Source organism: Cavia porcellus, unplaced genomic scaffold (assembly GCF_034190915.1).
Source record: "Cavia porcellus strain 051 isolate PalLab524CR breed Dunkin Hartley unplaced genomic scaffold, mCavPor4.1 scaffold_2, whole genome shotgun sequence".
Taxonomy (NCBI): Eukaryota; Metazoa; Chordata; class Mammalia; order Rodentia; family Caviidae; genus Cavia; species Cavia porcellus.
The window spans coordinates 62,410,222-62,432,112 of record NW_026947485.1 but is presented as its reverse complement, the minus strand read 5'-3'; the positions used below and the strand labels follow the sequence as shown (position 1 = coordinate 62,432,112).

The following is a 21,891-nucleotide window of genomic DNA, read 5'->3' as shown; positions in this document are numbered from 1 at the left end:
TTATCTCTAAGGTGTGATTACATATGCAAATAAATGCAAGCAGATCGTCTTTTTCTTCAACAAATACATAGATGTATTTCTGGATATACTTTCCTTATTCATCCTCATTTGAATAACCCAAGATCTCCCCACCTTGGTATACATTCCCTCAATCCATGGTCATGAAACACCCCAGTATATCACAGGAGCCTCCAGCATTTACTACTGGAACCCATGCCATGCTGGGACCTGGAGCTCCAGGAAACTTAGCAACTCTTCCCCACCTGGTGAGCAGTTGTGAGTGTGGCAGCTATGGTGGCCCAGGACCGGAGTCACTGGCATTTACTGAAACCCGCGCCATGCTGGGACCTGGAGTGCTGAGAAACCAAGCAACCCCTCCCCCCTTGCCTGTTTTGTTTTGTTAAACTTCAATATACATAAAAGTATGGACAGCTATTTTGAAGAGAACGAGAGACTACAGCAGCCATTAGTGAGTTCCCTATTGTCTGGTTCTAAAGACCTAAAACACCTTCCTCATTCTGTTCAGATCAGTATTATACTATGTTGTTTTGTATTAATTCTCTTTCTGCAAAGACATGGACAATTGTTTGGAAGAAAACAAGAGACAATATGATAGACAATGAAGATCTCAAGTCGTCTAGCTTTGAAATTTATATCTCTTACATTGCTTTCTTATGTCCTATTTTGTTCTGTTTTGTTGTGTTTAATTTTACCCCTTTTAAAATAAAAATTAAAAAAAAAAACACCCCAGTATATATACACATAAGCAGATGAAATCATACCTTTTATGATTACTTTGTAGAAAGATTTTGTGCTCTTTGGATGTTAGTTTTTGTTGCTACATTGGTCAATTTTAGTGTTAGTTTCTTCCTTTAGACCTCACGTATTTCTCTCAGTTCCACTGGTTTTTTTACCTGTGGAATATCAGGCTATCAGGGTTGTCATCTGTTTCCTGGTGTTGCTGGTAACCTGGAGATTTTGTTACCAGTGTCCTGGGTCCTTTTATCAGTCCTCTCCAAAAGTTTCTCTCACTGACTATTTTGTTGATGAAGTTTCCACTCTGTTCTTAGACTTGAATGAAGCAGTTCCAGAGACCGAGCGTCTGGATTCCAAAGCACTGAAAACTCGTGCCCAGCTCTCCGTGAAGAACAGGCGCCAGCGGCCCACGAGGACAAGGCTGTATGACAGTGTCAGCTCTACAGATGGAGAGGACAGTCTCGAGCGCAAGGTGAGAGCCTCCAGACCTGTGCTGTGCTGTATTATTTTTCTTATAGCTTATTGGAAATAACGGTTATATACCCTAGAATATATACCCTGGTTGAAAACAGCTAGAGTAATTCATGTGTTTTTTTTTTTCCTGAATATGCAACTCGATATATTGTTGTAATTCAAAGTCTTTTTTCCACTCATTTAGCACACTAGCCAAGAGCATTACCCATTTTGTCGTATTTCATGATGGTGCATTTGCTGTTCAGCTGTTGGGTTTTTTGTAGTGGGAAATAATGAATGTACCAGTAGTTGTTTCTGTATGTCTTGGGTATCTGTGTTAGCTGTAATGTTAATATGATGAACGGTTATGAATTATGCTTTCTGGTTGGTAAACCAATAAACAAAATTCCTTTTCATGGGAATTCACTAAACAAAAAAAGGTTGTTTTTTTTTTTTTTTATTTCAGAGTAAGTATTGGATAGAACTGGCATAACCTCCTTTATAATCTCTTATACCAACAGCCTGCAGACAGTCTCTGTAACCACACGCATGTTACCAAATCATCCCCACCCGAGGGGCTGAGAACTTCTCCAGAATCAGGTTCTGGTATTCCACCCCTCGCCCCAGTGGCTAGCCCCACGCCCTTCTCGGCTGACCACATAGCCGAGTTCCAGGAAGGACCTCCGAACCCGGAAGGGGAGCCTTTGTCCTCTGTCTGGGGAGACCCTTCACTCTCTTCTCCTTCAAATGGTGACCGCGATATAGATGACTGCCCTTGCCTCCATCAGGCCACCACTGAGAAAATATCACAAGAAAAAGGTATCGTTAATTTTTTGTTCTTCTGCTCTTTCTTTCTTTAACTTCCCTAACAGCTCAGTTGTACAACTTAAAAAGTGGCTTCTTCTCATCATAAGTCCTTTGCTTTCACTTCACCGTGTAGGATGAGGGAATTGCTCATTCCCATGTGTTTTGTTTCAGTGTTTTCCTGTCGGTCTAATATGTTTATCTCTTTGGCATTCCACAGATTTACTATTCAAGGAAGTTATTTTGATGACCTTCTAAAGGTTTTATAGAATAGCAGCCATGGTTTCAATAAAAATGAACATTGTCATCTGGGAAAAAAATAATATGATGCTCAAAATCATGAAAATCATTTTCAGTTAACTGACTTTTACTTAGAGTAAATTTTCACAATGATGGTTTATATTGCTAAAGAGGTGATAGCTGTGGGAAACTAATGCAGGGAAGTTAGTCAATTCAATTTTAAAATAGGCTCCTAGAATTATACCAGAATTTTATAGCAGTGTTGATAGACCTTTTTCTTTTTAATTATAGTTTTAAATTTACAGAAGCAATAAATTCCTGTTTCATCAAGTTAATATAGAGAGGTGTAAAGCACAGGTTCATTCTCTTCCATGTCTGATGTGTTCCTTTTAAAATAACGAAGTAGATTTGGTTATATCACCTTTTCCATCTGAATGAAATCTGCACGTACACACACAGTACTTTTTGGTGTACATGTATTTTATTTTTGTACACTTACTCGTTTTTTTTTTTTTTTTACAAAAATGGAATTTTAACTATATTCCTCTGTCACTTTGTTTTACACATAATATTTATGGATATCCTTCTGTGGCAGTAGAAACAAACTTAAATGACAGTAAGTCTGTATATATCTCCAAAAGAAATCCTGTACATACCCACTAAGAATAATGTACAATACTCATAGCAACCTTGTATAATAGCAAAACCAGAAGAATGAATAAGTAAATTATAGTAGATTCATAAAATAACCTGCACAGGAGGAATCATAGAAAGTGATAAACTACACTAAAATATAACCTTATTTATATATGTAATGGTATGAAACATTAGCAGGATGAAGCAAATTACAGAAGATTGCACGTAATTCCATTTCTATGAAGTTAAAGTGGGTAGGTTATTTAGAGGTTCAGACAGAAGTGTGAAGCTGCCCATGGAAATGGTGAAGCCAGACATCTGGAACTGAAACTCGAGGGACAGGGCGGTGCATGGGAGGCCCAGCAAATGGAGATTTATTTTGTTTATTTACTTATCCTTTATGCCTAGTTTAAAAATACTCTCAATTTCATTAGTCAGTATACATAAAAAGGGCTCTATGTGCACAATTCTCAGGTAGACTTTAATATACAAGTAGCTCCAAAGAATTTGTTTCTTTTTAAAAAGTGAAAAGGAAATAATCTCTTTCATTCCTTTAAAGAGAAAATCTCCATTATTTATCACATAGATGATCAGCCTCACTTAGAATGAAAAATGTGGTCGTTTAAATTAGATATCCAACTGCCAAATCTGGCAGATTACCAAAATCTTCAAATCAGCGTTTGAAGAATTCTGTCAGCTAGTGCTAGCAATAATATAGGGCACATTGATACACTGTGAGTATGAATGGGTTTCTATGTTTTTTAAAACTCCGTGTTAATTTTTCTCTACAAGTTCAGAAATTGTAATCTGTCCCCCCAACACCTTGTAAAGCATGGAAGTACTATTGGCTCACATTGTTCCCTAGCTCATGGTCATCTGCAGAGTTACTCCTGATATTTTCTCAATGGCTTTGTTCCCTAAGCTTGTCACCTGCTGCAGTCCTTTTCCACATACTGGTCCAAAGCACAGCTCTTTTGAGATACTTCAGGAGTACAGAATACCAGTGGAGGCAAGAGAACTTATGTCAGGGCTGTTAATTTATCAGGAGTGCTTGTCAGGTTGGTGAACAGCTTGATGATAATATTGGCCTATCTTCAAAGAATTAATGCCTTCAAAAACTTTCATTAATTAACTTAAGATTTGGGTTATGATAGCAGTTTTTTTTTTCCAAATCCATTTCATTTCAAGGATAAAAAGAAATCGAAGGAAAAATCTATAACAGAATTTCAAAACATATCAATCAGGGGGCAACAATGGTACATACATTGTCATCCCTAAATCATTCACCCAGAGCACAAGACATCATGATAGCAGTTTTATAATAATGTGCTTGTTGCAAGCCCTATATCTTCACTTCCAGAAATAAGTGTATGCACTCAAGTCAGCATAACTGAGTCACAGCTGACTGAAGCAGCTTGTTTCTGCAGAAAGGTTGTACATCAAAGCGAACAAGTAGGTTCCCATTGCAGCTCTTGAATGAAGTACTTAGCATTATGTAAGAAACCAAGTATAATACAAAAGAAAAGCCTGTAGGTGTGGGGAAGCTGAGTAAAAAGAGCCTGCAGGGTGCTAAACTGGGAGGAAGAGCTGTGAGCAGTGGTGAGAATCATCCAAGAGCTCCTGGAGCAGTAGGACAGTGTGAATCAAAATCAAATCAAGGCTGGAGCCTCAGTATTGCCCTCATTGTTCTGTCATTGACAGAAGATGGCAGACTGGAAACACTGTGGGAGAAACACAAGTAACTCTTTTTTTTAAATCAGTACCAGGGATCGAACTCATGACCGCCTGCTTGCAAGGCAGGTGCTTATGCCACTGAGCTAAATCCCCAGCCCCCAACTCATTTTTTTTTTTGTTCACCCGTTGTTTAAGTTTATTGGTACAATTTAGGTAGATACAGTGATTACAGGAATTTTATACCTCTACAAAATATTTTTTCTCCTATTCCCTTCTGCCCTTTCTAACTCCTCTTCCTTTCCTTATTTATAAAGCGTTGATTCCATTTTATCCTCTTATTTCTCATTTTTTCTTCTCCCTTCCTTCCTTTTCCCCAGCTCCCTCCTTGGTTCCCCTTTCCTTTTGAACAATTTCTTCCCATTTCACCATCTCTCTTGTGCAGTTTGGTTCTTACTCACACTTAAGGTTTCTCACACTAGTGAGACAGTGCAGTATTTACATGTGTGTCCAATTTATTTCACTTGAAAGTATGGTCTCAAGGTCCATCCATTTAGCAATAAATGTCTCAAGTTTATCCTTCTTTATGGCCAAATAGTACTCCATTGTATTAAAAAAAACCTTTTTTATCCATTCATCGGTTGATGGGTATTTGGGTTACTTACAGGATGTAGCAACTGAAAAACATGCCACTATAAATACAGGTGCACATATATCACTGGGATATGGCTTTGGAGGTCACCAGATTGGGAGAGAAGCCAGGGCAAGACTATGTATTTGAGAGTCCCCCTTGTAAATGGGTAGTCACGTGTCTCAGTGGAGTGAGACTAAGGAGAACACAGTCCACGAAAAGACCTTAGGATTTACCTCTTAGGAGATCTCTTACTACCTTTGAAAATAAGAGCCAACTTGCCAGTACCTACAGCTGACACACTCATTCTAGGGGCCTTTTTGACAGCCCAGTGGTTCTATCCCCAGAACCTCAAAAGGAAGAGAAAAAGCAGCGTAACTTTTATAAAACTAAATAAACAAAATTCAATGTTTCATTGTTTTTTCCTGAAATCATACCAACCCAGCATTGGTGTTTATGAAGACTAGACGTTGTAATGTGCATCAAAGAAGGATTTTTATTGGTTTAGAATGGGAAAGGACATTACATGCATTCCTTAAGTTTGCTTCTTCAGCGCTTTGGAAACATTCTTTGTAGTGTTCTTTGGAATACATTTTGGCAAATGTATAGACGATGATGAGAAGTTGCCTGGGGGGCTGGGGATTTAGATCAGCCGCATAAGCGCCTCCTGCCTTGCAAGCAGGCAGTCGTGAGTTCGATCCATGGTACCGATAAAAATGAAAAAGACAAAAAAAAAAAAAAGAAGAAGAAGAAGAAGAAGTTGCCTGGCAGCAGGCTCTGTGACGGGCAGAATCTGGCTTTTAGTCCCAGTGTCCAAATCCTCCAGTACAAGTAGGTTAGAGCATTTCCATGTGCATTGTCTCAGCTGGTCTTCTCGGCACTCATTACAGCAGCTCCCAACTCCCTCTCATTCAGAAGATCATCATTCAGTCTACTTTGAACTTTCAGCAGTCCTGGCCATTAAGAGCTGTTTTAAAATTGATCAGGGAGAAATGGGCATCTTCTTTTCTTGTATTTTCTATAAAGAAAATTAAAATCCTGTGTTTTTTAAATGTCCATTAGCAAAATCACCTTAGAAAGAAACATTTGTGGCTTGTCTATGAATTTTTTATGTGTATGTGTCACATTTGTGACAATTCAATTCTGTTATTCAAAGAGTGATGGCACAAAGGTCTATAACAAATATTTGAGGCTAGAAATAGATTTTGACACAGACATATTTCTGACTCTTGTATTTTATTATGTACATTTCAAGAAATTATTATAAATGAGTATTATTAAGTAGTATTATAAACTAAGTATCATTAACTATGAAATGGTCATTGCTAAAAGACCTTGAAGTATTTATCAGGGTCCTGTGCTGCTCTAGAAATTTAAAGTCAGGCTCCTAAATAAGAACTAGTTGAGCACTTCATGTTTTTAAAGGATGTGTGTGGATCTGTTCAGAAATTTCTCCTGAAGTAAACAGTCTTAAGGAAAATTAACTTGCAGCATTAAATGAACACTATCTTAGGAGAACGAGTCTTTCTTCATTCTATGCCAGAGTTCCTAGAAATATAAAAATATGAAGGCAGATAGAAATCAACCATTAGAAAGGAATTTTTTTTACCCATCCAGTTTAAAATATTGCTGTTAATCACCTTGGGTAATTGAATGTGTTGAAACATGATACCTAACACCTTCCTTTGCCAAACAGTTTCAGGCAGTGTCTTGGGAATCACCTACCTTGGCAGAGGTGGAATAAATGCCACCAGAGGATCTGGTTCCCATGTGTGGCACTGAAGCCCGTTTACAAAATGTCTCTTCTTACTGGTTTTTGGCATTGTTTCCAATGTCTCCATCCCCTGGCAGCTGCTACCTTTAAAATGCCAGCATTACTCAAAGAAACTGCTCCAAGCACCAAGGAGATTTTGGCATCTTCTGCACCATGGGAGGCCAGCCAAATTGTGCTAGAACCCAGCTATTAAGAAGTACCTTCTAAAAATACAAATATCTCCTAACTGATCTCCTGCTTACGAAGTTTTCCCTGATGATCCCCTGCCCTGCCTTGTCCCAGGACTGGCCACATGCCATTACAGTGTTAGCAAGGGAGAGGCCCGAAGCTGGGTTTTTTCCACCCAGACTCTCAGGAGTTAAGGCAGAAGTGGGCTGGGTTCCTTCCGAAGACAAAAACCCAGAAGTAGGAAGGGTATGGGAAACAACCCCAGCGTTCAAAGTCAAGACCTGGGGCTAGAGATGGACAAAAGGAAAGCCGGCTTGGTCTTCGCTTTAAAGCAGAGGATGATGTGGTAATATTTATTCTTGCATGCCTCATTCCTTCCAGTGTGTTTAAAGCTACCGCTCTTTGTGGTACTGGGCCTCTGCCCCACAGCACCTCTCTGCTTCAGCAGCTGCTTCTCAGTATGGCTACGTCTTCTTAAAGGAACACACATTACTTGCCTCCTCATTTAACAATTTAGGTAAACCCTTTGCATGGACTGACCTTAGATTCATGACTTAAATGATAGGAGACCAAGAGATGGAAGAGGGAGAAGGGAAAGTAAAAAAACTAAGATGTGTTACAGACTACCAACTCCATATGATGAGTGTGTAAGCATTTGGACTGCAGATATGCACTAATAAAATTAAAAATTAACACAAAATAATAATTGGTCTTTCTCATATATATCTATATCCTAGATGATGCCAAATGTCCCAAATCACTAAGGGCATCTAGCTCATTGGTGGTGCAAGGAGGGAAAATTAAGCGGAAGTTCGTGGATCTGGGGTAAGTACTTGGTGCTGTCCCGCGCAAACTCTCTGTAAATAGAGGACTAGAGGAGGAGAGTTTGGCTTCTTCTTTCTGATTGTATGCTGTCATTATAGGGCACCTTTGCGAAGGAATTCCAGCAAGGGAAAGAAATGGAAAGAAAAAGAAGCCAATAGGTTTTCTTCTGGTAGCAGGTATGGGTGGGTGATTAAAGACATAATGTTCTTCTATGCCTAAACCTTCTGGCCCCTTCTTTTCATTGTTAGCCAAAATCAATAGTTGATCTTTCTGAGCTGAAATGATATTTTAAGAGTTGAGATGAAAGAAAAATTGTGCAATCAGCTTATATAATATGTATCTTACCTTAACTAAGGTAATCTACATCTTGCTATGGGCATATCCATTGGTCCTTCACTACAGAATTAGGAGCTCATGAACAATTTCAATCAAAGTTTGACTCATTACAATATGTATGGCATTTTAAATGTATTTCAGATTTTTGCCTGGCTATCTCTTTTGGTTAAATCTCTGTGCTTGCCATCTCTTTTGGTTAAATCTAAAAGGTGGATTTTTACACTTTAAGTACCTTGTTAATCAGGACTGTCTTGTCTACATGCATGCAAGAATGATCACTGTCTCTTAATGGACAGATGTAACTTTTTAAATATTTTATTTGTTTTTTAAGAAAAGGTCTCACTTTGGAGTTCAGAGCTCAGGCTTGTCTTGAACTCACTATGTAGCCCACATTGAGCTTGAAATTATGGTGATCCTCCTGCCTCAGCCTCCTAAGCACTGGGTTTATAGACACATACCATCACACCAGGCAAGAATTTAGCTATTCAGTTGATTTTTCAGGGGGGAAAAAGTAAGCTGTCAATTAAGCTTACTTTTCAGTAAAGACTTTTTTTCTATAGAGGCGTTTAGAACAGCATGTTATCAAATTTTCCAAAATTTTTTTCTGAGATTAGATAATTTAAAGCATAAAGCATTGGAATCCATCTGCCTGGATTCAAATCACGGGTTTTCCATTCAGACTTTATAAATCTTGGGCAGGATGTAGAGCCCTCCTTACTTTTGTCTTCTCCTGTAAAAGAGGAAGAGACTGCCTACCTTAGGGTAGTGTAAGGATTTGAAACAGTACTTGACACATAGGAGGTGTTAAAAATAGTAGAATAACAATTTGTTGCTATTATTTGTCAATTTCAAAGTGGTTTCATGTTTTCCATCACCGGTAGTTCTATACTTTATGATAAAGAACGGTGACTTCATACAATGTAATGGGTTTGCTCAGGGTGTGTAGCAGGCAGTGAAGGCCAGAGCTGGAGCCCGCGCCGCCGTCTGAGTCTCTCCAGCACACAGTGCCACTCCTGCACTCATGCTTCTAATGATGCTTTGTCAGAAAATGTGGGATGAATAGCATACACCTAGGAAGAAACAAACAAGATACTAAACATCTGTGAAAGCATTTGAGGATCATTTAACCATATTAGAGATCGTTCCCTGTTATTTATTTTCCCACTTTTTTTCTCTCTTTCCCTTTTTTTCCTCCTGCCTTTTTTTCTTTCCTTCTTCTCTTTCCTCCCTTCTCTGCCTTCTCCCTTTCTTCCTCTCTCCCTCCCCATGTCTCTCCTTTCTCTCTCTCTCTTTTCCCTTTTATCTGACACACTCCTTAATAAGAAATTGTACCTTCTTGGTATTACAGTAGAATGTAGTGGGATAGGGAAGTAGGAGAGAGAATTTCCAAATCCATTACTTTTGCTGGACTGGTGTTCCTTTATGCTGTACAGAGCAGAAGGCTTAGAAAGCCTTTATCTTATTATGGAAAACAGTCTGGGGAAACCAGAAGTAAATAGGACAAGATATGCAACTCAAAAGCACTTGACCTCATATAGTTTTGAAGCAATATAAAACACTTTGCTTTATGGCTTGAAAGTATGAACTATCAAGCATACTCAGGAGGAGACTACTGAAATCATTTAAGGGAGTGGCACATATGCTGGTACACAGTGGGAGACAAACTCTGAACCAAGTCCTTCCTTGTGTCTCTGGGCATCAGAGATGGTCACTTCCCCACTTAGAGGCACATTAAGCATCTGTGCCGAACTCTGGGTGAAAACGAACACATCTTGATAGGATAACTGAGTGCGCACGGACTATTGGCAAAATGGGTGCTGATGCTGGGTGGTTACCAGCGTGCTTGTGAGCGCAGCTGATGCCAGCTTTGAACCACAGCCCAGCTTCTGGTTTAACTGGGATGGTGTATCTTTGGGAAAAATTAATTCTAGACACCCTCTATTCCATTAGGACTAGATAATTTCAATGTCTACTGATGTTAGAAGTAATCTTCAATTAGACTCATACTTTTGTAAGTATTTGTAATTACAGTGGAATTTTGGCAGGATCAAAAGAGTCATACAAGTAAAATAGAAGAAGAGATGATGATGGACTTTCCCTGTTTCAAAAAACGTTATTGAGCTATGAGAGTAATTGAGTAACACTAATCAAATCTAATAGCAATCTCTGTTCTTCTATGGATGGTAATGGGCCCAGAACCTTCCAAGGCATATAGCTGGAAGAGCAGAACTACAGCCCAGTAGGAGCTTAATGTAGTTCACTTGGTTTCACAGTGCCCCTGCGGCCAGGTGGTTTGAGCCTAATCAGCTGCAGGGTTGCACTGCAGTTCCAGAGAAGAGTTGGATAGACTCCTCCCACCATGTGACCTGCTCAGACAAGGGAGGGAAAGATTCGCAGATGTGAGTGGATGCTCTTCTGGTGTAGGTTTCTCATCTGGTTCTTAGGTTGTTGAAACTGGTTGAGGTCATCAGTCACTCATAACCAGCAGTTACCAGATTTTAAAGAGGCAGAACTTTGCTACATGTGGTCTTGGTTTTAACTTGTCTCCACCTTCACCCAGAGTGGTTTGCTCTGTTGTTCCTTGGAGACATGGTGATTCAGATACATGACCAGCGGAGACAAACAGAGGAAATAGATGTGGGTAATCATAAACCGAACAAAGAAGTAAGACTGGGTTCTAGGCCTTTGCAGCTGTGTTCTCAGTGAGAATTCGGATTTAAATAAGAAGCATGGCCAGGCGCAAAAGTAGGAAGCATTGGGCTAGCAGAGCCTGGTTGTCCCCTCATGCACACGTCAGAAGATCAGATAAAGCCCTGTGCTAAACTCTGGGTGGAGCAGGTGGCCACAGTGTCAGAGGAGACCTCCAGAAAGCTCTGGGAGAAACGGGTGTACTGGTCAGAGGAGGGCAGATGCTACATGAGGGAAGTGCCAAGAAAGCCGAGCCCCTTGTACCTCACAAGCATGAAAGCTAGAAAGAATGCCGACCTGAAATCCAAGGTCAGAGTCCTGACTTTCCCGTGGCGACACTGGTTCACTACCAAGTACCTGACAAGTGAGTTGGACCAGAACCACATGGTCGCTGACTTCCTCATCCGTCCCCAGGGCCTCTGGTTGGTGTAGGAGCAGTCGCCTCTAGTCAGACATGGCCACTAAGGGAGGAGATGTGCAGGAGAAACCTTGGAAGAGTGTGAAACACTTCCTAACTTTATATCACTGACTGTATGTTAAAGTAATATCTTGGATTCAGGGGTAACATAAAATAGATTATCATTAAAATTAATTTGGCCTCTTTTTCATCTAGCTTCTGGGAAATTTTAATTTAAGTATGTTACTCAAATTATTCCTATCAGATAGTGTCCATCTGTATGATTCTAAGAAAGTGAAATTTTCATGTTTCTAACTCGTTCAGCTATGCTATAAATTAACATGTATTCATGTTATTATATGTATATCCTATTCCTTTAGTTTCAAAAATAATTTGTTTATATATAAAAGTACATTCTGTACAACAACACAGTTCATTTTAAAAGTGAATCAAGGCTTGCATGATGATGCATACCTGTAATCCCAGGCAAAGGGACTGCAAGTTTGAGCCTAGCCTAGGGAACTTAGTGACTTAGTGAGATCTTCAAATTAAAAACAAAACAAAAAACAATTTTAGAAGGGCTAGGAATATAGCTCAATGTGAAGGTCCTGGGTCCAATTCCCAAACTTCTCCCTGCAAAAAGAAAAAAATTAAGTAAGTAAAAGTAAGACTGATAGTGTCCTTTCAGTGAAAACCAAGAGTATCATATTAAAATGCTTGAGAACCTGATTTCACATATCAGCTCTGCCCCTCCCCTTGGGCAGATTATTTAGCCACTCTGTGCTTTGGTTTCCTCCCGTAAAATGGAGACACCTAAATGCACGCACGCACGCGTGCGCGCGCGCGCGCGCGCGCACACACACACACACACACACACACACACACACACACTCCAAATGCTTCAGGTCGCTGAGAAGATTGAACAAGTCCCATTTTTAAGTACATTTTAAATCCTTAATAAATGTAAATGACTATTCTTCTTGTCTATGTTTAAAGCAAGTTTTCTGGGAGGGATATAAGACAGAGTAGTCTCCACCCACACTTGGCTGGCCATCTTGTTCGTTCAAGGTGACGTCTGTAATATCCTGAATGAAGGGGCTCTGTGGATTACCCTTCAGGTGCTCCTTCATTATCCATATTTCTTTCTGAGGCTTTAAAGAAATCACAGCAGGATGGTGAGTTTGAGGTCGTATCCCGTGACAGCTACCTGGAGGGCTACTCTGTCCCGTTGCTGCATCAGGCAGAGGGCCTGCCTGCTTGGTAGTCATTTGGGTTGAGTGGACACGGGCCTTTTACCGGAGAGGAGGACTGAGATGCACATGCATGAAGCACAAAACACTTCATGTCTGCCTGCCCCTAGCTCCGCAAAGGCTCTCACTTGTCAGTTCACCCCCAGAGGGCAGAAATACTTCCCACAGAACATTCCTGATTTAACTGTACTGACCGACTTCATGGTCAGTTTTCATTTTAAGGATTTTGAATTCCTGAAATTTGACAGACTGACAAGCTAATATTTTGCCGTGCTTAAACTCTAAACTATCTAATGCTAAAATTATAACTGTAGTGATTATAAATATTGCATTGCTCTCATCAGTGTGATTCACTTATTCCATACATTAAAAACACAAATCTAAGTGGTATATTGGTGCAGACTTGTAATTCCAGCACTCTGAGAAGCTGAGGTAGGAGAATCCTGAGGTCAAGCAACTTAGTGACTTAATGACACCCTGTCTCAAGATTTTAAAACCATTGAAAAGGGCTGGGAACGCAGCTTAGTGTGGAGGCCCTAGATTCATTTTCATTGTTGATGTCCCTAAGTTTGTGAATACTCAGAACTTATGAGTTAGATATCATCAAAAGGCACTGGAAAAGAAAAAAATGCACATGTAAAAAACAATCTGAGTTTTAGAGTAAAGTGAGTTTAAAATTTTAAGATAAATAGAAATTTAAAATTTTAAGGCAAAGGGTTGAGGATATAGCTTTGTGATACTGTGTAATTAGCATCCCTGAGGCCCCAGGTTCCATCCCTACGACCAGAAGTTAAAATTTTAGGAAAGAATCCATGAAAGTAAAATTTTAAGAATTTAAGAAACAACTTTCTTTTTTTTTTTTTTTTTTTTTTTTTGTCTTTTTCGTTTTTATCGGTACCAGGGATCGAACTCACGACGGCCTGCTTGCAAGGCAGGCGCTTATGCCGCTGAGCTAAATCCCCAGCCCCAAGAAACAACTTTCTCATGCACATTTCCAGTAGCATAAATTTAAGAATGTAGATTTTATTTGCATGATTTCTTCACGATTTCAATTTGAAACTCTCAGTGGAGGAAAACTCACTCAGAAAAAGTTTTGTCATCACAAATGAATTAAGGCTGAAACACTCTCCAGGGACCATCTCAAGTGGGTTACTAATTATTGGTCTAACTTTAGGCCGGAACTCAGGATACGTGCAGAGTGGTCATCCTGAGCTGCAGGTAGAAACATATTTGACATGGATCCTACCTGGAATCTCCAGGCTCCATTCAGATGGTGCTGGCTCTATACCCTCAGTATCCCTGGTGATGTTAGACAATTGGACCCCATCTAATTCAGATAAGTCTATATCTGCAAGGCTTCCATGGTTGAAGCTCTCTTTGTTCAGTTAACTTTCTTTAGATTATGAGAATTCAGTGTTCTTTAGTACTCCTTCTGGATGGGCAGTTCATGGACTTTAAATGAGGTTTTGATGATGTCTAACTCAAAGGTTCTGAGTAGTTCACCAACTTTGTATTCAGAGTTCAAACATCAACAATGAAAATGACCATGGAATTTTTCTCCCAAGAAATTTAATTTTGGGGTGCCAACTCCAGGGTAAATTGATTACAAATTGTATGCCAATGAGTTTTTGCTCTATAGAGTTATTAGCCATAACTGTCTAAATGCTATGAAATGCTATCTCCCAAATGACATCTTTGGATAACAAAGACTGAGTTTCAAACCATCTTTGTTTTAGTTCATAGCAATAAAATAATCAGGAAGAAGGCCATGACTGACTTGTAACCCTATTTTTTTCCAAAAATAATAACAAGCTATTATGTACAGCTTAAAAAATGTACAGCTAAATGTACAGCTAAAAAATGTACAGCTAAAAAAAAATAAAAATAGGTGGAGGAATTGTAGAACACATAGCTATTTGGATTCTTTAAAAATCATTTTCAAATACGTCAAGAATGTATTTCTCTTGATTTCAATTCTTATGGAGAATTAGAAAACATTCTAGAAAATACAAGAGAATTTGGTTGTTCCCAGCTGTAGGGATGGACAGTGGTTGTCTCCTTGGAAGTGGATTTTCCTGATTTCTGCAGGCTTCTTCCTTTACTTGTCCATTATCTGGACAAGAAAAGCCAAGAGGTTTCAGCAGAGGTTGGGTTTCGGTGTCCCCAAGGCTACTCTGGTGCTAGATGTACAAGTCCGTGTGAAATTACTAGTTTTTAATATTTTTCTAGCACAGAGAATTTATAGACAGTTTAATAACATGTGGCTTTCAGATTTTTTTCAAATGTTGCTTCACCAACTTTTGAACTACCAAAAATCCTTTCCAAATAAGGCAAGAGAAAGGTAATGAGGAAACAATTTTTTAAAAGGCAGGGTGGTCATTCTAAAGCCATTTGCTAACAAAGGCACTTCACTGAGGAATACCATAAGCTTGTCATCCTCTTACTGATTGTGGCTTCTCTATAAATTTTAAAACACCAGCCATATGTTTAAGCACTGCTATACTTACTTGTATTATGAACAGAAATAAGTGTCTTGATTATCAGGCCTAGATTTTCCTCAGATGATGCCAAATGGGTGTGAGGCTTCAGAAAACATATTTTTATGTTTCTGTAGAGTTAAGGGATTCTGAGCTTTTTTACTGGAATTTGAGACTTATGCTAGGAGACAGACTTTTGAAGTCATGACCAAAGAGAGAGAGAGAACTCCAAAGAGATTTGCCTCCCCAGGGGCATGTGGTTACATTTGACTGGGCTGGATGAGGGAGCAGACAGAATGAGATGAGGCTTCAAGAAACATTCCCAGGGCTGTAAAGCTGGCGTCATTAGTCTTATCTTCCCCCAGAAACGTGGTGTTTACAGACCTGGGGATAAGAACCCAAGATTTTCTGGAAATGGAATTTATGTGCATTTAAGAGATAAGATTCTCTCTGTCTCTTAGAGGGGCTAGAGGACAGCTGTCCCTTTCCTTGTCACCATCCAGATCTGCATTGTAGACGAGGGTTGGGACAGCACCTGGTTTATATGGAAGGAAAAAGCAAGAGCTTAGGAAATCTGTGTAATAGTTTTCTGCAAGTAATAGAATGCTCACTACACTAGAAAAAAAAAATATTTTTGCACTTAGGATAATAGTAACAACTATTAAAAAATTTAAGAGTTAGTGTGGACCAGTCTAAAATCTGGATTCCAGGTGAACAACTCCACTCTCCTCCCCCGTATTCCACTCGAGTAAGTCTAGGTGCCCAAGAGCCGCTTGCACAATGGCACCAGATGGTTCCAACTGGGCTCGTCCTGGGAAAGGCTGCACTGGTTTATGGCCGCATACTGAGAACTGCTTCCTACAGAAAGGCAGTCCGCCTCTGTTCTCAGCTTTCTTGAGCTTAGTTATACCACTCCTTCTATCACATAGTAATAAGTAGAACCAAGGATACATTTGATTTTTAAATTTAGACTTTAGGATGAAATTGAAAGGTACCATATTTCTGTTTGAGCTTTCTCTGTTATCCAAGAAACTGCTGTTCTCTCTCACTGTTTGTTTGTTTGTTTGTTTGTTTTTTTAAAGAAATATACTTTTAAAGTCAGTAGATCTTCTGGGATCTCTAACATGACCCACAGTTTTGTTCATCCAACCTGCTAGTCTTAAAAATTTTGCAAAACTTCACTGACTTCTTCATTCTCTTCAGTTGTCTTAAAATTTATCTTAAAGATAAATACTATAATTTATATTGAAGATAAACCCTTTGACATTTGTGCATTATGTTACACTTTATTTGATGATTTTACATTTATTGTTGCATTTGGTTTTTGCGAGAATATTTGAAAATCAACTTGAATTTTTCAATTTTCTGTTGCTTATATCGTTTTTAAATGAGATATGAGAAAACTGAAATTCAGTATACATGGTAGTTAAGAGTGTGTAACTATGATATTTAGGCACTTATTATTATCAATAGCTTTCAAATAATAGATGTTCCATTAAGTAGCATCTGAATTTTTTGAGGCTGACCTCTTCCAAAATGGATATAAACCTCTGTCTGTTCTTCTGTTGGCTCTTGATAATCAGAAGCCTCCTGCTGAACAGAAGAAAAACACAATGAAAGTACATGCATTAAGGAAAAAGTCTGTTTTCATGCAGTAGTTTACAAATGCTTTGAATCCTTTAAAAAATAACAAGCAGTAAACATAGACTGGGATATTTTGGTAGTTTTCAAAGTACCAAATATATGTTACTGGATTCTTAATCACATCCGAGATACATGCAAATACCTACCTTTCACAGCTGGGGAGACAAGGATGAGAAAAAGGCCCAAGTCCACATACTCAGCAGGGAGTGTCCCTAGTTACCAAGCGGAATGTGTGGACTTCAGGTCTTGTGTTCCTCATGCTCCTCCTGTGAAAAGTATTGCGATAATGAGGAAAAACCAGAAAGCCACAGGTTCTGTTTAATGTATCATGAGCTCTGAAATTCCCAAATTATTTAAAAGTCTCCTTGTCTACAGCAGTGGACCCTTGGAGACAGGAGTCCAGGGGAAAGCAGAGAGGACACTGTTGAGAGCTGAGGTGACTCAGGAGCTGTGAGGCCCTGAAATGTCACCCAGACAATGCTGGGAAGACTAAGCTAAGGGCAGCTCCTGAAAGGCTGCCTTCCTGATTTTAATTCATCCAATATGCTTACGGCATGCACTTAATAAAAATTTCACCATGGTAGTAGCAATTGGAGAATGCTGATTATTGCCTAAGAACCCATTTAGTTGCAGAAAAGATAACTATTAAGATTAGTCTTATAGCCCAAAGTACAAAATTAGTACCCTATCAAGCAGAACAGTTTCTCAAACCATATTGAGAGTTCTTTCAGAATTTGGTTCAGTAGCTTCTTTTACCTTTTCTTTGTCTAACGCACCCTTATTCTTTTCATGAAACAGGCTCTTCCGAGGCCGACTGGAAAACTGGAAGCCCAAGCCACACTCAGCAGCACAGGGGACCACCCATTCCCCTTGCATGCCTTTCTCATGGTTTAATGAAAGCCGGAAAGGATCCTATTCCTTCAGGAACCCGCCTTCACCTACAAGTCCCTTTCAGCCTTCTCCTGAGACTCTAATTTCAGATAAAACCAGGTCCAAGGTAGAAAACATGTGGATTTAAAAAGCAAACAAGAAAATCCCAAGCCCCTTCTCCTCTTCGGTCTTTGGAAGGCATTCTTAGCCTGTATGTGTGTGCTCTGGCCCAGAGGAACCAGTGTGCTAGCAGCGTGAGCAGCACTGCGTGGTGCTCCTGTGTGGGGAAGAGAAAGCCTCATGTGACCACCCCTTGCTTTAATACTGATGCACTTCTCTGCCTGTCTGTCCTTTCATAACTACTGCTTAATCTCAGTTTGACAGTTAAGCCATGCTGGGAAAGATGTATTTGAGTCATGAAATAGTATTGTAGATCCATTTGCTAGTTATTCTACTTCAAATTACATTACAAAACTCTTTCACTGTGCTCTTCAAGATTAATTGAAAAACAGATAAATTGGGGACTATTTGTGTTCAGTGTTGAATATGTGTAACTCTTTATAAGAAACTAGTGCTGACACAGTACCTTAATTCTTTTCATATGAAATGTACATGCTGAAAGGCTACTATAATTCTGTCACCAAGGTGCTTTAACTGTCAGAAGTGAGCATCAGATTCACAAATGTGATGTGTTTCGCATGCATGACGGTATTTCCAGCATGACGCTGCAAACCTTATCTAACATTTTATTGGAACACGTACAGTGGCTAACTTTCACTTGTTATTTGATCTCTTTTTTTCTGTGTTTACTTTTTCCTCTCAAACAGAAACATGTGATTAATGTTACTTGAATTTAATTCTTTTCTTGAAATCAACAGCTCCAAAGGTTTTGACCAGGGTCTGGGGTTGCATTTCTATCAATAATAGCAGTGGTTGTATTCTGTGTTAAATGCCTTTGTTGCTTAACTTGTTCTTCTCTTCCTCCATAATTCAGACTTCTTTTCTAAGGGTTTCACAATCTTTTGAGTTTTTTGGGTATTGAGTTTTCCAGCCTCTGACATGATATTTAATCTTCTTAACCAACTAAACCTATTTCAAGTTCCTAGTGGAATCCTAACAATCCAGTTCCTTAGGAGGTACAGCATGAAACAAGATGGTGTTGGTCAGGTGCTTAGCAGGAATCCAGCCATTCTACTATTATTATCAAGAGAAATTTTGACAGCAACAGACCATTTTGGTCTTTTAGTATTGGCTCAGAAACATTTAAATGTCGCTATAGCAATTCTACCATTATCTTGCACCAAAGAGACTCTGGATTTGATTTAAAGTATTTCACAAATGTAGCTCTGTAGCGATTGTTAAATTTGATTTTATTAGCTGCTGAACATGTTAATGAAGCCCAACTCCTACCCCTGGGTGCCTATGCACACATATGTCTGTTCTGTGTTACGGCCTCTTTGGTGGTCTGGTGGTGTAGTGAGAGGGTTATAGCCCAGGATGTAACTGTTGTCAGACTCTGCTCTCTGTAGAACTTGTCATCATAAAGAGTACATCGAGGTGAGCATCTGCCACTCCTCATGGCATTTATCATGGCCAGCTGTGTGCAGTCCTTCCTGGGGTGCTCCAACACCTTCCTGGTAGGAATTGCCATCTGCTCCTGATAACTCAGCCTCTTCACACCATCTTGTATTTTTTGCTTATGCTGTTACTCATCAGGATTAGAGTCAAAGAAAATAGGCTTATTAATATTGGTCCTCTGAGCACTTACAGAGGATAATGAATTCTGTACCCTTGGAGAGAGTGAAGAATCATTCTTTAAAATGCCTATCCTTTCATCAAATGCAGAAAGTGCCCAGAATTCCAAAAGGCTCAGTATATTCAGCCCCTACCCACTTGAAAGTCATCACTGAACTAAACTTGTGGGAGTTTCTTCTAAAACTGCTTAAAAAGATCCTCTTGAAAAAAAGACAAACACACCTACCTCCAGTTTGCACACTCTGCTCGTGTAATGCCGAGATTCATTTATTTTTTTTTTTAATTTATTTTACAGAATTTTACTTTCAATGATGACTTCAGCCCCAGCAGCACCAGTTCAGCAGACCTGAGCGGCTTAGGAGCAGAAACCAAAACACCAGGGCTATCTCAGTCCTTGGTGCTGTCATCAGATGAGGTACTCTCAAGGGACTGTGGCAAAGCGGGCTTCTCAGATCTGAGGTTTTACTCCTGAACCCTCCCAAGAACCGTTTTTAGGGTAGATTTAACATAGAAATCATCAGGACTGTAGTTTTATACATAAAGTGAAATGTGCATGAGAGCTTTCCTCTTGGGCAACATGAAATCAAAGTATGTTTTTTAGACCCTTGAAAGTTTGCAGGGGCCCCTTTGCATATAATAAACACACATCATGGGCCAACCAGGCATGGGAGAGCAAAAATGAGGGAGCAAGTCACACCACGTGGAAGCTTACAGGGTGTTCATTTCCTCCCTCCCTCGCCCTCTACTGCCTCACACCATTAGTCTGATACTCCTTCTGAACATGGCGTACTCCCGAAGGAGCCCCGCAGGAGAGAGACCTAGTTGTGATAAGGAAGGAAAAGAAGGCACAAGCCACTTACTCAGAAGCTATAGGGTCCAGATGAGAATTACTAAGGACTACCAGAAGATAAAGTATATAAGCGAGGCAAGAAATTCTATTAGAGATTGACTTCATTTCCGAAAGCAGTGGGGTAGGGGAGGAAACAATGTAAGTGAAGATATTTTAGTTCTTATTTAAATACTTTTTTTATGACATGATTTTTGTTTGGTAAAATGTTTTTTCCCATGTCAGTATTCTTCAAGTGATTTGTATTGTACTGAAACTGTGTGCTGTGTTTGTTGTGTGTCCTGTTTCTATAACCCTTCTCTTCTTGGTTCCTTTGTTGCCCCTCACTCAGAGCCTGGATATGATAGATGACGAGGTGAGCTATCTGTGGGCTGTGTGTGAGGCCTTGCGTGGGATTGTTTTGACCTGCTTTTCTCTCCTTATAAATACCTTAAAAATCAAACAGTACAAGAACACTATCCTCTGCAGTGGAAGGTTTCCATGTGTTAAATAGCTTCACTCTCTGCCCTTGTCTATATCTTAGCTAAAAGAGCTTCCAGAGTGATAAAGATCTAAATCTCACCTCCAGAGTCCTCAGTTTCTCTCCCATCACCATTACACACAGTTCATTCTTTCTCATCTCCTCTGCCTTCATCTCAGCTTCCCCATCCCCTCCTCTGTTCCTCATGAGCTGAGTCACCGAGGCAACTCCTGACTTTTGTCTGAGACATTGCCTTCATGGATCGCCTTAGCTGTGCTAGGAACTAACCTGCCTTTTTGCACTATTACAAACAATATTCTACTCTGGACAGAGCCTAAAATTAGGAGTAAAATACTTATTTTTGAGCTCTGCCACTTACTAGCTGCATTATCTTTGATAAATCAGACTTTCTGAGCCTCAGTTTCCTCATGTATTGATAGTCATCATGGATATTTCCTACCTTTTTCACAGATTTGCTTGTTACTAAAATTAAAAAAAAAATGGTTGTAAAATTTCCCCGAAACAGGCTCGAGGGCATAAGTGCTGTCCTCTTCCAAGTGACAGATGCCTCCTTATTTTTAATGTATTTTTTCAAAATTCTCATGTCTTAGAAGGTAGACTAATGCATCGCATGGAAAGATTTATGAAACATTTGTTTTTTTTACATCAGATAATATTTTCAAACTGTTTTAATGTAAAAGCTTTCAACATTAAAGGATTTTTTTAATATTAAACTTCCTAAATAACAGTATTTTATTTGGGGGAATTTTTGAATTTCCATATAACTAAAACCATGTAGATAATTAGTATGTCTCTTTCTAACAAAACTAGAACCATTATCATTTCATGGTTTTAAAATGAACGTGGCTCTAGTAGGTTAAGAAATTACTTTTGGTAGCATAAATATGAGACATAGCCTTTTGGTCCTTTAACAACACTGCGTAAATTCCTACCTCAGATCCTTGATGATGGACAGTCTCCCAAACACAGTCAGTATCAGAGTCGGGCCGTTCATGAATGGAGTGTGCAGCAGGTTTCTCACTGGTTAATGAGCCTAAATCTGGAGCAGTATGTATCTGAATTCAGTGCCCAAAACATCACTGGAGAGCAGCTCCTGCAGTTGGATGGAAATAAACTTAAGGTAAAGAATTACATGTCTGTGTTAGGTTACCAGATATGATTTATATTACTCATAGCACCTAAAATGTT

At 39.4% G+C, this 21,891-nt stretch overlaps 1 protein-coding gene and 1 long non-coding RNA gene across 16 annotated transcripts in view; one reads left to right on the top strand and one right to left on the bottom strand.

Annotated features, from left to right (window-relative positions):
• Positions 1 to 21,891, top strand: part of Ppp1r9a (protein phosphatase 1 regulatory subunit 9A) — a 291,628-nt gene that overhangs the window by 262,534 nt on the left and 7,203 nt on the right. For 5 of the 15 annotated variants that reach the window (XM_063242525.1, XM_063242522.1, XM_063242531.1 and 2 more), the window contains 8 exons: positions 1,071 to 1,228; positions 1,731 to 2,028; positions 7,871 to 7,958; positions 8,057 to 8,134; positions 17,549 to 17,747; positions 19,671 to 19,790; positions 20,554 to 20,577; positions 21,641 to 21,823. In XM_063242525.1, coding sequence (XP_063098595.1) covers positions 1,071 to 1,228; positions 1,731 to 2,028; positions 7,871 to 7,958; positions 8,057 to 8,134; positions 17,549 to 17,747; positions 19,671 to 19,790; positions 20,554 to 20,577; positions 21,641 to 21,823 — 1,148 coding nt within the window. The remainder of the gene's footprint in view (positions 1 to 1,070; positions 1,229 to 1,730; positions 2,029 to 7,870; positions 7,959 to 8,056; positions 8,135 to 17,548; positions 17,748 to 19,670; positions 19,791 to 20,553; positions 20,578 to 21,640; positions 21,824 to 21,891) is intronic. The other 10 variants (XM_013158293.3, XM_013158289.3, XM_063242535.1 and 7 more) reach the window with 6 other exon arrangements.
• On the bottom strand, positions 5,662 to 12,890 carry LOC134474451 (uncharacterized). Its single transcript, XR_010045345.1, has 3 exons — positions 11,854 to 12,890; positions 9,212 to 9,364; positions 5,662 to 6,209 (listed from the first exon to the last, which is right to left on the bottom strand). It is a non-coding gene; the product is annotated as an uncharacterized LOC134474451 (long non-coding RNA).